General features: G+C 38.3%; 5 protein-coding genes across 6 annotated transcripts; 4 read left to right on the top strand and 1 right to left on the bottom strand.

Moving 5' to 3' along the window:
• Nucleotides 1–780: 780 nt before the first annotated feature.
• Nucleotides 781–1062, top strand: LOC111469648 (probable splicing factor 3A subunit 1; the record flags this gene model as incomplete). The annotated part of the gene is made up of 1 exon (XM_023114982.1): nucleotides 781–1062. A coding segment is annotated over one exon (282 nt), but the record flags the coding sequence as incomplete, so codon positions are not given.
• Nucleotides 1063–1627: 565 nt separating this feature from the next.
• On the top strand, nucleotides 1628–2709 carry LOC111469716 (uncharacterized protein At1g10890-like). The gene is made up of 2 exons (XM_023115101.1): nucleotides 1628–1981; nucleotides 2432–2709. The coding sequence occupies exons 1-2, from the start codon at nucleotides 1814–1816 to the stop codon at nucleotides 2573–2575; spliced, it is 312 nt and encodes a 103-aa protein (XP_022970869.1). The 5' UTR covers nucleotides 1628–1813; the 3' UTR covers nucleotides 2576–2709.
• Nucleotides 2710–3311: 602 nt separating this feature from the next.
• Nucleotides 3312–6834, top strand: LOC111469735 (transport protein particle 20 kDa subunit). Of its 2 annotated transcripts, none has more exons than XM_023115132.1 (5): nucleotides 3312–3493; nucleotides 3654–3739; nucleotides 3850–3911; nucleotides 4342–4427; nucleotides 5369–5794. In XM_023115132.1, exons 1-5 carry the CDS (start codon nucleotides 3413–3415, stop codon nucleotides 5582–5584), a joined length of 531 nt encoding a protein of 176 aa, XP_022970900.1. In that variant the 5' UTR covers nucleotides 3312–3412; the 3' UTR covers nucleotides 5585–5794. The 2 variants fall into 2 exon arrangements, with proteins under 2 accessions (XP_022970900.1, XP_022970901.1); XM_023115133.1 differs by lacking the exon at nucleotides 5369–5794 and adding an exon at nucleotides 6386–6834 and having other exon boundaries at nucleotides 3321–3493.
• A 493-nt stretch (nucleotides 6835–7327) lies between these two features.
• Nucleotides 7328–10522, top strand: LOC111469733 (aspartic proteinase Asp1-like). The gene is made up of 8 exons (XM_023115130.1): nucleotides 7328–7530; nucleotides 8065–8182; nucleotides 8460–8683; nucleotides 9159–9386; nucleotides 9477–9615; nucleotides 9692–9892; nucleotides 9989–10061; nucleotides 10198–10522. Exons 1-8 carry the CDS (start codon nucleotides 7328–7330, stop codon nucleotides 10305–10307), a joined length of 1296 nt encoding a protein of 431 aa, XP_022970898.1. The 3' UTR covers nucleotides 10308–10522.
• LOC111469734 (NAC domain-containing protein 2-like) lies at nucleotides 10495–12118 on the bottom strand. The gene is made up of 3 exons (XM_023115131.1): nucleotides 11824–12118; nucleotides 11454–11731; nucleotides 10495–11366 (listed from the first exon to the last, which is right to left on the bottom strand). The coding sequence occupies exons 1-3, from the start codon at nucleotides 11984–11986 to the stop codon at nucleotides 10917–10919; spliced, it is 891 nt and encodes a 296-aa protein (XP_022970899.1). The 5' UTR covers nucleotides 11987–12118; the 3' UTR covers nucleotides 10495–10916.
• Between the last annotated feature and the right edge of the window lie 885 nt (nucleotides 12119–13003).

Genomic DNA, 13003 nt, shown 5'->3' with positions numbered 1-13003 from the left:
CCTAAACCCTAAACCCTAAACCCTAAACCCTAAACCCTAAACCCTAAACCCTAAACCCTAAACCCTAAACCCTAAACCCTAAAACCCTAAACCCTAAAACCTAAAACCCTAAAACCCTAAACCCTAAAACCCTTAAACCCTAAAACCCTAAACCCTTAACCCTAAACCCTAAAACCCTAAACCCTAAACCCTAAAACCCTAAACCCTAAAACCCTAAAACCCTAAACCCTAAACCCTAAACCCTAAACATTAAACCCTAAACCCTAAACCCTAAACCCTAAACCCTAAACCCTAAACCCTAAACCCTAAACCCTAAACCCTAAACCCTAAACCCTAAACCCTAAACCCTGAACCCTAAACCCTGAACCCTAAACCCTGAACCCTAAACCCTGAACCCTAAACCCTGAACCCTAAACCCTGAACCCTAAACCCTGAACCCTAAACCCTAAACCCTAAAACCCTAAACCCTAAAACAGTCATTTTTTTTCGTGCTTGACTCAAGGGTCATTAACTCGTTTAAAAAAGTTGTTTTATAATTTTAGTTTCTTAACATACCCACTAAAGATTGTCTTAAGCATAAATTAATGAAGAAACAAAGCATTTATTCGTGTCTATAAGACCTCACAACCTCAACCCTGTCCACTAGACCATCATAGAGGCACTTAAATCATTAAGTGAAAAAACTAAGTTTCTATCTATATTTTTGAACGAAACTTTACGAAATGCTCAAATTTGATGAACTTTACACATGTTTAGTTAAAATATGAAACTTAATTACAGCTTTGGTGGCAGGGACCCATTCGCATCAGTGTATCTTTTCCTAATGTTGATGATGGAAATCTGAAAGGTCAAGTTCTTGAGATTACAGTCCAGTCCTTAACTGAAAGTGTTGGAAGTTTAAAAGGGAAGATCGCGGGTGAGATCCAGCTTCCAGCAAACAAACAAAAATTGAGTGGAAAACCGGGATTTGTCAAGGACAATATGTCGCTTGCATATTACAACGTTGGAGCAGGAGGAACACTTTCACTATCTTTAAGGGAACGTGGTGGTAGAGAGAGATGAACAGATCGTTGTAGCAGACTAGTTGAGGGGTTTAAATTTGAACATTTATAGTAATATTTAGACTGTTAAAATTGAGGTGATTGATCTGATTTGGTCATTACCCCCACTACCACAATGAGACTGTAAAACTGCTCCATAACTGTATACTTGTTAGAAAAATTAGATTATGATATATATGTCGGAATTTTGTGGATTTGACCATTAGAGGTAAAATCATATGTATTTGTATTCATCCCAAATCCTACCTTCGTTTCTTTCCATGCTTTAGTTCAGACTTCCTTCTTTAACTCTGTATAAACGCCTGTTTGCAAAGATAGAGAACACAACCGTTTCACAACCAAATGAGCTTATGGAAGCAGTTGAACAAAGGGGTAGAAGATATTTAGTTAAATCAAACAAAATACGAGTGAGCTTATGGAAGTTAGCTCTCAAACGGCTAACAACTGTAAATAAATAGAAAGGTGGTGCAGTTAGAGATGCGCATTCTGAGGCTTTCTTTCTTGCACTTCTTGGTTCTGATTTGGCCCATCATTTTGTAACGCTTTCTTTCTTGCACTTCTTGGTTCAAACAAAATGTAAGCATACTTCTGAAGCACTATGATTCCTTGTGCATTTGTCTTCTTTATTTTACTGTCTTGGCCCCAAAGCTTCGTATGTACTAAATAAATGAGATGGACATAGTGCCTTGTACAGGCCTAAGGCAGAGTTGGAGGAGTTAGAAGAGGAGTTAGAAGAAGATGCACGTAGGAGGATGGAAGAACTAATTCAGAAGAATGTTGCTGAAAGGTTAAATTCTGAAGAAGTTAAATTAGAAATACGGAGGCGAATAGAGGAAGGTTGCAAGAAATTGTTTGATGACGTTGATCTGCAACTTGAGAAAGAGAAAGAAGCTGCCCTTACGGCTGGAAGACTGAAAGAGGTACCCATTTTCTTTCCTATTCTTTTTGCTACATTTAATGGTTGTACAACTCCAAGTGCACATTGATACTCATCATATGTATTAGAGAGAGATTACTTTGGGTAATAAAAAATACAGTTTGCGATCATACAGTTTGGACAAACCATTTCCATCAGTACTCATGCTTGCTTACACCATAAACTAATGTCTTTTGCCATGTTGCCTACATGACTAGTAGTGGTTGTTGTGGCATGGATGAGGGGGTGTGTCTATCCGGTGAATCTGGTGAAGTGGAAGGTAGTGGGGATGGCTAGGAGGTGTAGGAATCACGGACCTCCACAATGATACGATATTATCCACTTTGAGCATAAGCTCTCGTACTAATGCTTATATGCACGCTTTTTGGTGAAATTTCTGCCTATATTTCCTGTTAAATTAAAGTATTATGTTGTTGAATGTAACATTTGGCAGGAACAGGCCCGAAAGGAGAGGGAAGAGGTGGATAGGATGCTTGAAGAGAATAGGAGAAGGGTAGAAGAAGGTCAGGGAAGAGAAGCTCTGAAGCTGATTCAGAGGCAAAAAGAGGAGGCACCTCCGATGAAAAAGCTAGAATAAGAAGAAAATATAGAATAGGAATAGGAAGAAGATACTTGGGTTTTTTTTTTTTTTTTTTTTTTCGCTCTTTTGAGTCTTTCTGTTTTGTGGTTGTCCTTGGAATATGACACTACAGATAAATTTTGGGTAGTTGATCTGTTAGATCTATTAAGAATGAGAAATAAAGTTGAGATAGAAAGTCAAATATTCATTTCTATTAATACAAGCTATCAACTAAATCTTATATATAAAAAATATATTCCACAACTAAACCCTATATATAAATCAAATTTTATAATATGGTCTCAACCCTTTTATAGTAAGATGTGAAACTTTGGACCTATTAAGTTCATGCATTTTTTTTTTTGGAATTTTGTTTCTATTAGAATTTTTATGATTTTAGATGCTAAATATGTTATTTTATTCATTATTAACATAATTTAGATGCGCAATGAATTAAACCACTCACTTAATAATTAAAAGTTATCTAATTATTTAGGTCTCAAATATACAGTTTAGTATCTAATTATCTTATAATTATATTATATTTTATTTAATTAAAATTTATCATTTTTTATTTTAAAATCCCTAACTTCTCTACTCATTATGCTAGGTTGTTTTACAATTTTTATCAGCTCAAAAAAAAAAAAAAAAAAAAAAATCTACTGGGGATAAATTAGAAATTGAAAATTCTAAATAATAACACATCTAAACATATCTGCATGCAAGTTAGCACCTTTAGCAATTAGTTAGCCCAAAAGAAATACCCAAGCCCAACCCAACTCGTCTCCCTCACTTCAACTCTCTCTCTCTCTCTCATCTTACACCGCCGGCAACTTCTCGAATTGCTTCTCTGCAATGGCGACCACAGCTTGTTTCATCATCGTCAGTAGGAACAACATCCCTATTTATGAAGCTGAAGTCGGATCTGCTGCTAAAGTATTTCCTTCTTTTTCATTTTCTATCGTTTCACTTTAGATCGCATTTTCCCTTCACGAGATCGCCAAAAAAGAAAAAAAAAGATGATTTCATTTTGGTTCTTTAATTACTTTAGTTTTGACTGTCATTGGTCGCTTATCTTTTTGGCTTGACATGAAAGAGAGAGGATTCTGCTCAGCTGCATCAATTTATATTGCACGCGTCCCTTGACATTGTTCAAGACCTGGCATGGACTACTAGTGCTATGTGAGGTCTTATTCCTTCAGTTTTATTATTAGATCATCGAGATACCTCTTTTTTCTTCTATTTCCTTTGAAATTCCCTTTAGATTCTTTTTCTTGGTGCGTTTTTTGCAGGTTCTTGAAAGCAGTCGATAGATTCAATGATCTGGTGGTGTCTGTTTATGTAACCGCTGGCCATATCCTTTAATATCGAGGGGGGTTTTACGGGAACAATGTGATGGGAATTGAGTCAAATTTCATCAATTTATTCACTTTTAAAAGATAACTCTAAATTAATAGAAGTTTTACTAGAGCTTTCCCCCGCCTCTTTGGTCTTTGGTCTTAAGAATGCTGGTTTTAAGAATTAATGATTGCCCTTCTCTCTTTTTCCCGGTCCAATATTTGTTCTCGAGAATCTATACCCTCACCACCCCGATTGCATTACTGAAGTATTTATACTGATAAAACGGTTCCAATCCTTTTTTAAGATATTGCAGGCAAAAATTTTCATTGTAATGGGATCAATGTTGTACTATGATTCTGGAATTCTATATACATTTGAGAGATTAAATTCAGTTTATAGTTCCTATTATTTCCTTTTCTGGTTTTTCTTTGACTATTCACTACATACGCGATTGATGTTACTTCATGACTCTCGCAATGATGATGGAATCAAGAGTTTTTTTCAAGAGGTTCACGAGCTTTACATAAAGGTAAGTTTGACATGTTTCTTAGGTATTATTATTATTATTATTGCTATTTTGGAAGGTTTAATGCTTGATTTACTATGGTATATTACTTAGGTTGAGTGAACTGTACCTCATTTGATTAGATCCCACTAGATAGAGTTCATTCTTTTCCCTCAAATATACTGAATTTTGACATTTGGAATGGTACAGTTGTTAAATAAATAAATAAATTGTATCCCTTGAGTCTTAACTGTATATATTGATCAAAAAGAGTAAGTGGTTGATTTGTTATGAGTTCAGGTTGTCATCTTGAGTTTGCATGAAGCTTGAGATAGGGGTGGCAAGGATGGTTCATTTTTTTGATCCCTTGTTGTTTGGTCGTGTCAGGATGCTCAGATTCATGGCTCCTCTAGATTCCTTTAATGTGTTATTATTGTCTCTGTAGCACAGGATTGTGAACTATTTCTTCTAAGGAAATTAATTGGCTTTGGAAATAAAATCGATAGAATGATTTGAAATCGTGTAGTAAAGTTACAAAATATTGTTAATAATTTATCGAGTGGATTTACGTGTTTGTCCCATGAATTTGTTGAGGTGCACTAAGAGGGTCCGGACACTCACAGATATATGAAGAAAAAAAAAATCTAATGGGTTAAAGATAAGATTTCATCATCATAATTTAATTGCTGAAAGAACTATTTGTAGAAAAGCTATGTTTGGAACATACCAGATTTAATATCCTCTAACAGTGTACTTCAGCATTATGCTCGACTTGATTACATCACATTGAACAAAATGTAAGTGATAAAGATTTCCCGGTAACTTGTCTGTCATCTTCTCCTGATATATGATTCAATTAGCCAATCAAACTTTGAATTCTTGATGCTTTCTTGAATAGTAAGAAAGTGGTGTCAAGAGGGGAGTGTAATTGTTGTTCTGCTGATTTCTATCTGCTGTCATAATAGTATGATCCGGAGTACCACCCATCCCCAGCACTACGTACTTTTCCATTGGAAAAAATTTACCAATCAATGTATGGTATGCCTTTAATCAGCTATTCTGCTAATGAAATTAAATATTTCCTTGATTATTCTACATTGAGTTTCCAATACGAGAACTTCTGTGACTCCTCTCCTTCATTTATTATTATTTTCTCTTTTGGTTTTTTAGTGCACTGTTAGTTGGTATTCCTATCAAGTTTTGTAAGTTTCATCTAGTTAGGATTTCAAAACCTTTAATTCACGTTTAGCACTACATTAGATAAAAGGTTTGACACTTTGGTTTGGTCTCCGTTAGTCTACTCTGTACTATATTTGAAACTTAGTGAATGATGTAACATTGTTGTTGCAAAGATTTTGACGAGAGTGATTAAATTTTGTGGAATATTTTTATATTATTTATCCATTCCATTTGACAGGAAAGGAAAAGGAGACTTAGCTCTTGATTCCTGGCAATTTCCGTAGTACATACTTTCTCACAGCAAAGATATTAAACTCTTTCCAGGAAAAAATTTCCTAGAAAGTCCTTGGGAAATTTGATTAGAGCCTCACCTCTTCTTTTCCTATGTTATGTGCATGTATAAGTACACTATTTCCAATTTTTGGAAACTCTATCACCACTGTCAACCTTTTTGTGAGAATTTCGACTGAAGTTATTAAACTTTGGATAATTGTTCCAGTTATGTGTATATAAAAAAATTTATTTCCTTGGATGTCTTTCAGCTTTAAATCAAATTTACTTGAATTTCATCTATCGGATGAAATCAAAGTTAATTAGTTCAAGACAATTAAACGTCGGTTAACCATTTGTTAGTTGATGGGCTCTGGTCTTTTTTGTACTCCCCATGTTTCCAATGAATGACTGTGACCTGAACCTTGTTGTCTTCCAAATTCTTTTTCTCTATTGTTGCTACGGGAATTCATTTGGTGGCAATTGTCAGTTTGATAATGCTCATGATGTTAAATGGCTTTGTGAATTTGCAGACTATACTTAATCCCCTCTACTTGCCTGGATCCCGCATCACATCTTCACATTTCGACACAAAAGTTCGTGCACTTGCGAGGAAGTATCTCTAGTGTTCACCTTGATTGCAGACCAACTGTGCTTTGTGACAATGAGCTTCAAAGTTTATAGCAGCGTTGATTTTTCTATAAGTGTGTTACATTTTGATCTTTGCTATTTGTGGTCCTGACATTAAACCACTCAATAGTTAAATATTGCTCAATGTCAATTATGGACTTTGTGTGGCTTGATTACGAGCAGGAATAATAGCACTTAACAGCATTGATGTAATGCCCTCCCCGCTCCCTTTTACCCATCTTTTTATTGTAGGGAGTCCTATTGTGTTCTATCTTTTACAAGACAGGAATACTAAAATCATGCAAGAATGCGTTTTGAAAAAAGCTAAAGAGACAGCCCATTCCTTTTTTGAACTTTTGTGGTTGTTCCTTTCGATTTCCTTTACTTGCAATTAATGATTTGTATGGCACAAAGCAATATAAAAGGATCTCTTCAACAAAATGCCATCATTCATCCAGGGCCCGAGGAAAAGAATAAGAATCCCTCTCGTGAAGTCTCCTCCTCAGCGGGGGAAAAGAATAACAAACAAATCCATGCAAATGTTGCGAAAGAAAGATGTGATTCTTGGCGGGATAGGAAGGCTATATTTATTATAAGAGAACCGAAATTGTGGTAGAAAAGGTCTAGTGTAACCCTTGGAAAAGGAAGGTAATAAGCTTATATGAATCCGGGTCCCAAAACAAAGCAGAAAAGGAAAAAAAAAGTCCAAGCCCAAGAGACCACAACCAAATCTCCACAAATTCCATCAATCATTTTTCAAGCTTTGGTTCCATCCCTTAGAGATGCCCCGAACCCACAGCAAGGGTGAAAGAAACTGATTTTATATAGGCTTCGATTGTCAAATCATGGGGAAAGGGGTATTGATGATATTGGTGCTGATGGTGTCCTCCATAAGCTGTTTGGCTCCATGTTCAGCTTCTTCTTTCTTTAAGGATAAGCTATGGGAGAGGAGGAGGCCAACTCTGTCGGTGCCGATCGCATCCGCATCCTCTTCGATTGCTTCACCCTCTATTGTGCTGCCTCTTCAAGGGAACGTCTTTCCAAATGGGTAAGCCACAACTCTGCTCACAGCTCCACCATGTTTCAGCTTTTGTTTTTCCTAATTCGATTTTACTCTACTGTTTCGAAGTACGGAAGTGGCTGAAAAGGGAGTTCAATGTGATTGTGATGCCTCTTAGTATCACATTCATGTCGTTGATCTTAGTGTATTGTGACAACCTGGAAAGAATGGGAATTGGAGTTTGGGAGGCCGTTGCAAATCTTATCTTAATGTATCTTTTCCCCCGTGTTAAATGGGAATTAAGGAGACTACGAGACTCTGTTTCCCATGTTTTGACTTTCTGCCCTAAGTTCTTATTCTGTTCCTGTACAATTGCGTTTGAGGTGTATTTATGAGTGCTTTTCAATATGGCTTTTTAATTTTGAAGAAAAGGAACACATCCCCAAAAGAAGTGTTTCTATAATTAGACCCATTTGAAGATATATATCGCTGTTCTTGTTGAGGCTCACTTTCTTTACTATCAGAGCATAAAATTCTTTTCATCAATGTGTTTGAGATCATATAATTTGTATCTTTTTTCAGGTTCTATAACGTTACCCTTTTTATAGGGCAGCCTCCAAAGCCTTACTTTCTAGATCCTGACACCGGTAGTGACCTCACTTGGCTTCAATGTGACGCTCCATGTCAGCAGTGCACTGAGGTAAATTGTTATTTGATTCAGCAGTTAATGTTCATTGCAAGGGTATTCTTGAAAATATGATGACCAAATTAACGAAGAAAGTTACTAAACTACACCTTCGGCTTCAGTTGAGTTAGTTCTCATCACAAGTAATCTGAATTCACATCTTTGAATGTATGTTTTATTTGAAGTCTCTTCAATATTCTTCTTCTTGATATGCTTATTGCTTCTGTCATTTCTTTTGGTGTTGAGAGTTGAGATTGAATGTATCAAATTGATGACCTTCTTTCCCTTTCAGACACCTCATCCGCTCTATCAACCAAGCAACGATCTTGTCCCGTGTAAGGACCCTCTGTGTATGTCCTTGCACTCATCTATTGACCACAGATGTGAGAACCCAGATCAATGTGACTACGAGGTTGAGTATGCAGATGGAGGTTCGTCTCTTGGAGTCCTTGTCAGGGATATTTTTCCTCTCAACTTAACCAATGGGGATCCAATTAGACCCCGTTTAACCCTCGGGTAAGCCGCTTGACTGCCTCAGTTATTCTTCTTAATCAAATTACTTTGTTGAGTTCCTGGCAATATAAACCAACCTTGCGTTTTCCAATTAAAACCATACATGAGAGCTATGCAAAAATAAACACCTTTTCATGCTGCCATATATTTTCTTTTGGCGAACTCCTGATATTTGCAACACAACGAATAGCATAATGTAAAGCTAGAGCTTATGCTGAATACGGAACACATGTATTCATGAAGAACCCAGATAATTAAGGTAGCAACAGGCACTAGATTTCGTGACAGAATGATTCTGATTAGTATTTTCAACAGTCATCAATAAAGACTATATAGTACGAGAGATTTATATTCGGTGTGCTAAAGTTCTAACCGTAGTTTCCAGTTTGTGTGGTTAAATAAAATGCATGTAGAGTCAGCTGCGTGTCAGCTATTTGAATCTGTAGTACTGAGTTTTGTTTCATTTGATTACACTCAGATGTGGTTATGATCAAAATCCTGGATCATCATCTTATCACCCCATGGATGGAGTACTTGGCCTTGGAAAGGGAGCAGTAAGCATTGTTTCACAGCTGCACAATCAGGGCATTGTCCGTAACGTTGTTGGTCACTGTTTCAGCAGCAAAGGAGGAGGATATCTTTTCTTTGGGGATGATATTTATGATCCGTATCGCTTAGCTTGGACGCCCATGTCACGGGACTACCCGTAAGTAACCTACCTTGATCATACATTTATCTTGTTATGATTCATGTTGACTCCTGTTCTCACGAAACATGCTCTATGTGATTGTATCAGGAAGCACTACTCCCCTGGGTTTGGGGACCTATTCTTCAATGGAAGAAGTACTGGACTCAGAAACCTCTTCGTAGTTTTTGACAGTGGAAGCTCTTACACATACTTCAATGCTCAGGCTTATCAAATTATAACATCTTTGGTAAATCATCCGTAAAAAAAACCTTTGATTCTTTTTCTCAATGATTCTTTAGTTCATGTTGGTACTGTTCTTGTAGTTGAATAGAGAACTAACTGGGAAACCGCTAAGAGAAGCCAAGGATGATGACACGCTTCCGCTCTGCTGGAGAGGGCGGAATCCATTCAAAAGCTTACGTGATGTGAGAAAATATTTCAAGCCATTGGCATTGAGCTTTTCCAGTGGCAGAAGAAGCAAAGCAGTGTTCGAAATGCCAACGGAAAGTTATCTTATAATATCGGTAAGCTCCAAGCCTCTACAACTACAACGACGATTCACTAACATTTTGTTTGGATTTATAAGTTGAATGATTTAACTTAAAGTTTTGGATTGGCAGTCCAAGGGGAATGTTTGCTTGGGAATTCTGAACGGCAGTGAAGTTGGGCTTGAGAACTCCAATATCATTGGTGGTACGTACGTTATTTTGCATGCATTGCATGTTATTTCTCATAAACGAATGCCGTCATAGCCATGCAAAATTATTCTTTTATTAAAGAGAAAAAGGGAAAAAAAGAAGCCTCATCTTGTGTGGGGTTTGGTTGACAGATATTTCGATGCAAGATAAGATGGTAGTATACAACAACGAGAAGCAAGCAATTGGATGGGCTACTGCTAACTGTGATCGGGTGCCCAAGTCTAGTGTTGGTAGCTTGTGAAGATATATGATCAGAGATTTTATTCTGAAAGGAGTGTTCCAGGGGAAGTCCTTGGAGTTGGCAATAGGATATAGATAAAATTTGTATTAAAAACTAATGTATGTACACACAACAATCATCGCAACCAAACAAGTTTGTAATGTAAAACATGAAATACACACTTGGATTGATTTACCAAGTGTAGTAATAGAATTGGAACTGACATTATTTATTAATTCTGCTTTTGGAATTACAAAAATCAATTTGATTTCATTCATGTCTGGTGAAGCAGCACCATCATTTGGTTTGTCGCAGTTGCAGGCAGCCTTGGAATTATACGAGGCTTGAATGAGAGGGGCTCGAATAAGGACTCTTGGTTTTGCCTCGAGGAGGATGAAGGTCATCAACTCTAGAAGCAGAGGTCGGTCAATTCTCTTCTAACTAAATTCTTCATTCCAGCAAAAAAAGGAGACATCACAATACTTTTGGGCATATTGGTTTTGGGTTCATCAAAGAATCTGCTAAAAATATGGATATTATGTTATATATAGTAGAAAGCGGAAGCCTGGCAATGGGGTTGAATGCAACCCCTTAGTCCTGCCCTTACGGCGGCGGCGGCGGTGGTGGTGGTTAAATCTGCCTCTGTAAACACGAAAACATATCCTGAAATGGCGGCAGATGGTCCATCTGGAACGGAACCTGACTTCCAAATGGATCGTCCTCAGTCATGGAGAAAGAATCCATGTAATTGAACTGGAAAAAGTCAAAGTCTGGTGCTCCTCCTCCACCCCACTTGGGTTCACTTTGGACCTCCTTATCCCACGTGACCTCCGGCGATGTCACCGGATCGGAGCCACTGGAGTCGTCGGTGTGCATTATGGGCACCGAATCTGAAGTGTCCATATGCAATTGGTTGTCATGGATTGGGAGGTGTAGCATGTTGCTGGTGCTAGGCATCGTAATAATGGGCTTCTCTTCCTCGAAGTCTGGGAATTCGGCTGCCTTGTCGTCGGTGGATTGGTAATGCTTTTCTATGCATCCCTTCTTGTTGTAGATACGACACAGCACCCAGTCATCCAACTGCAAAAATTAATGAACCCACAGGAGCCATCAACAACCAAATTCAAATTTCAAACCGGAAAAGAGATGGGGTGAAGAGTTAGTTACCCTCAAGTTGTTGGATTTCTTGGTAGCGGATCGATCAACGTTGGCGAGGCGATACTCGTGCATAATCCAATTGGTCTTGACGCCGGTTGGGGCCTTGCCGGCGTAGAAAACGAGGGCCTTCTTGATGCCAAGAGGTTTGGGGCGGCCGATGGGCTTGTCAGCGCCGGTAGCCTTCCAGTAGCCGGTACCGGCAGCACGGTTGGGGCGGGAGCCGTTGGGGTACTTGCGGTCCCTTGGGGAGAAGAAATACCACTCCTTTTCACCACAGACAGCCAATTCTAGAGAATGAAAACGGAAAATGAAAATTGAAAAAGGGAAGAAAAGAGAAGAAGAGGAAAATAAAAGGAGAAATTGAAGAAGAAAAACATACCGGGAAGGTGCCAGGGGTCGTATTTGTAAAGATCGATCTCCTTGATAATGGGGACGGCGATGGGCTGAGAGGAGCACTTTCTGCAGAGGTAGTGAAGGACTAGCTCCTCATCAGTAGGGTGAAATCTGAAGCCTGGAGGTAACTCGAGCCCAGCTACGGTCATTTGCTATCGGATTGGTGCTTTGGAACTGCTTCTACGCTCTGTTCGTGTGGGTGGGCGTGTTGCTGGATCTGATCTAACTCCGATAAGCGAGCGGCGGCTGGGTTCAGGAATGGGTGAGCACAGAGGGGGAAGAATGAGAGATATATATAACCAATTCGGTGACTTCTTATCTTCTAGAACCCAAACCCAAAACACACATGCCACGCCATTATCAAATCTAAAAATAATAATAAATAAAATAATTTATGGTCTGTTTTTTTAATCCCAAGTAATATATTAAGGAAAAATGAATAATAATGTTTAGGGGTAAGTGAGGAGGGGAGTGACGAATGGAATATGGACACGTGAAGAGGGTGTTTAGGCGTTTGGGTCACTGCCTGCGTCAGCACACAGCTGGGTGCTTGAATGTCGGCTAAGGAAGAGAGTGCCTGGTCATAAAGGGAGGTTGACGGTCGACAAAATGGTCAGCAGTAGGGTCCCACCCCCCTCCCATCTTACCCATAAATCCGCCTTCGCCATGCTTTGAATAACTTGCGTTGAGCTCTCTGACCCTGACCCCGACCCCGACCCTGACCCTGGAATTTTTGCACGTGCGACATCTAATACCATACCACACACATGCCCATGCCCATGCCCATTTTTTTCCCCAAGTAATAACTAATAATAATACTTTGTTATGTTTTTTTATTAAATAACTAATGTACATATTTGACTCACTGTTATTGTTTGTTACACATAGTATTGGAGGGAGAAAGTAAAGAGAATATTTTTCAAGAATCATTTATTTATTTACTTGAAAAGTGGTAATCACACCCACACCAGCACGCAAACAAAGCAAGAGGGAGAGGAGGATACTTCCCACACATTTTCATTTTACCACTTTTTTATTTTTTTCTTTTTTATTTTTTTATTTTTTTGGCCATTTTGTGTTGTAGGGGTCCACACCTTTTCTCCAAGTGAAAATGATGCAAACGTTGGGCTACTTTTTCCTTAGATTTTGTCCCCCCCCCCCCCCTT

This window comes from Cucurbita maxima, unplaced genomic scaffold (assembly GCF_002738345.1).
Source record: "Cucurbita maxima cultivar Rimu unplaced genomic scaffold, Cmax_1.0 Cma_Scf00041, whole genome shotgun sequence".
In the NCBI taxonomy this organism is placed as follows: Eukaryota; Viridiplantae; Streptophyta; class Magnoliopsida; order Cucurbitales; family Cucurbitaceae; genus Cucurbita; species Cucurbita maxima.
The sequence above is the reverse complement of the archived record's forward strand: the minus strand, read 5'-3'. Positions and strand labels throughout refer to the sequence as shown.

Coding starts and splice junctions, on each gene's coding strand:
- LOC111469716 (XM_023115101.1), top strand. CDS start 1,814: ATGGAAGAACTAATTCAGAAGAATGTTGCTGAAAGGTTAAATTCTGAA. Junction 1,982..2,431: donor CGGCTGGAAGACTGAAAGAG/GTACCCATTTTC, acceptor AACATTTGGCAG/GAACAGGCCCGAAAGGAGAG.
- LOC111469735 (XM_023115132.1), top strand. CDS start 3,413: ATGGCGACCACAGCTTGTTTCATCATCGTCAGTAGGAACAACATCCCT. Junction 3,740..3,849: donor GCATGGACTACTAGTGCTAT/GTGAGGTCTTAT, acceptor CGTTTTTTGCAG/GTTCTTGAAAGCAGTCGATA. Junction 4,428..5,368: donor TTCACGAGCTTTACATAAAG/GTAAGTTTGACA, acceptor CTGTCATAATAG/TATGATCCGGAGTACCACCC.
- LOC111469733 (XM_023115130.1), top strand. CDS start 7,328: ATGGGGAAAGGGGTATTGATGATATTGGTGCTGATGGTGTCCTCCATA. Junction 7,531..8,064: donor GGGAACGTCTTTCCAAATGG/GTAAGCCACAAC, acceptor ATCTTTTTTCAG/GTTCTATAACGTTACCCTTT. Junction 9,387..9,476: donor CCCATGTCACGGGACTACCC/GTAAGTAACCTA, acceptor TGATTGTATCAG/GAAGCACTACTCCCCTGGGT.
- LOC111469734 (XM_023115131.1), bottom strand. CDS start 11,986: ATGACCGTAGCTGGGCTCGAGTTACCTCCAGGCTTCAGATTTCACCCT. Junction 11,732..11,823: donor CGACCCCTGGCACCTTCCCG/GTATGTTTTTCT, acceptor TTCATTCTCTAG/AATTGGCTGTCTGTGGTGAA. Junction 11,367..11,453: donor AGAAATCCAACAACTTGAGG/GTAACTAACTCT, acceptor TAATTTTTGCAG/TTGGATGACTGGGTGCTGTG.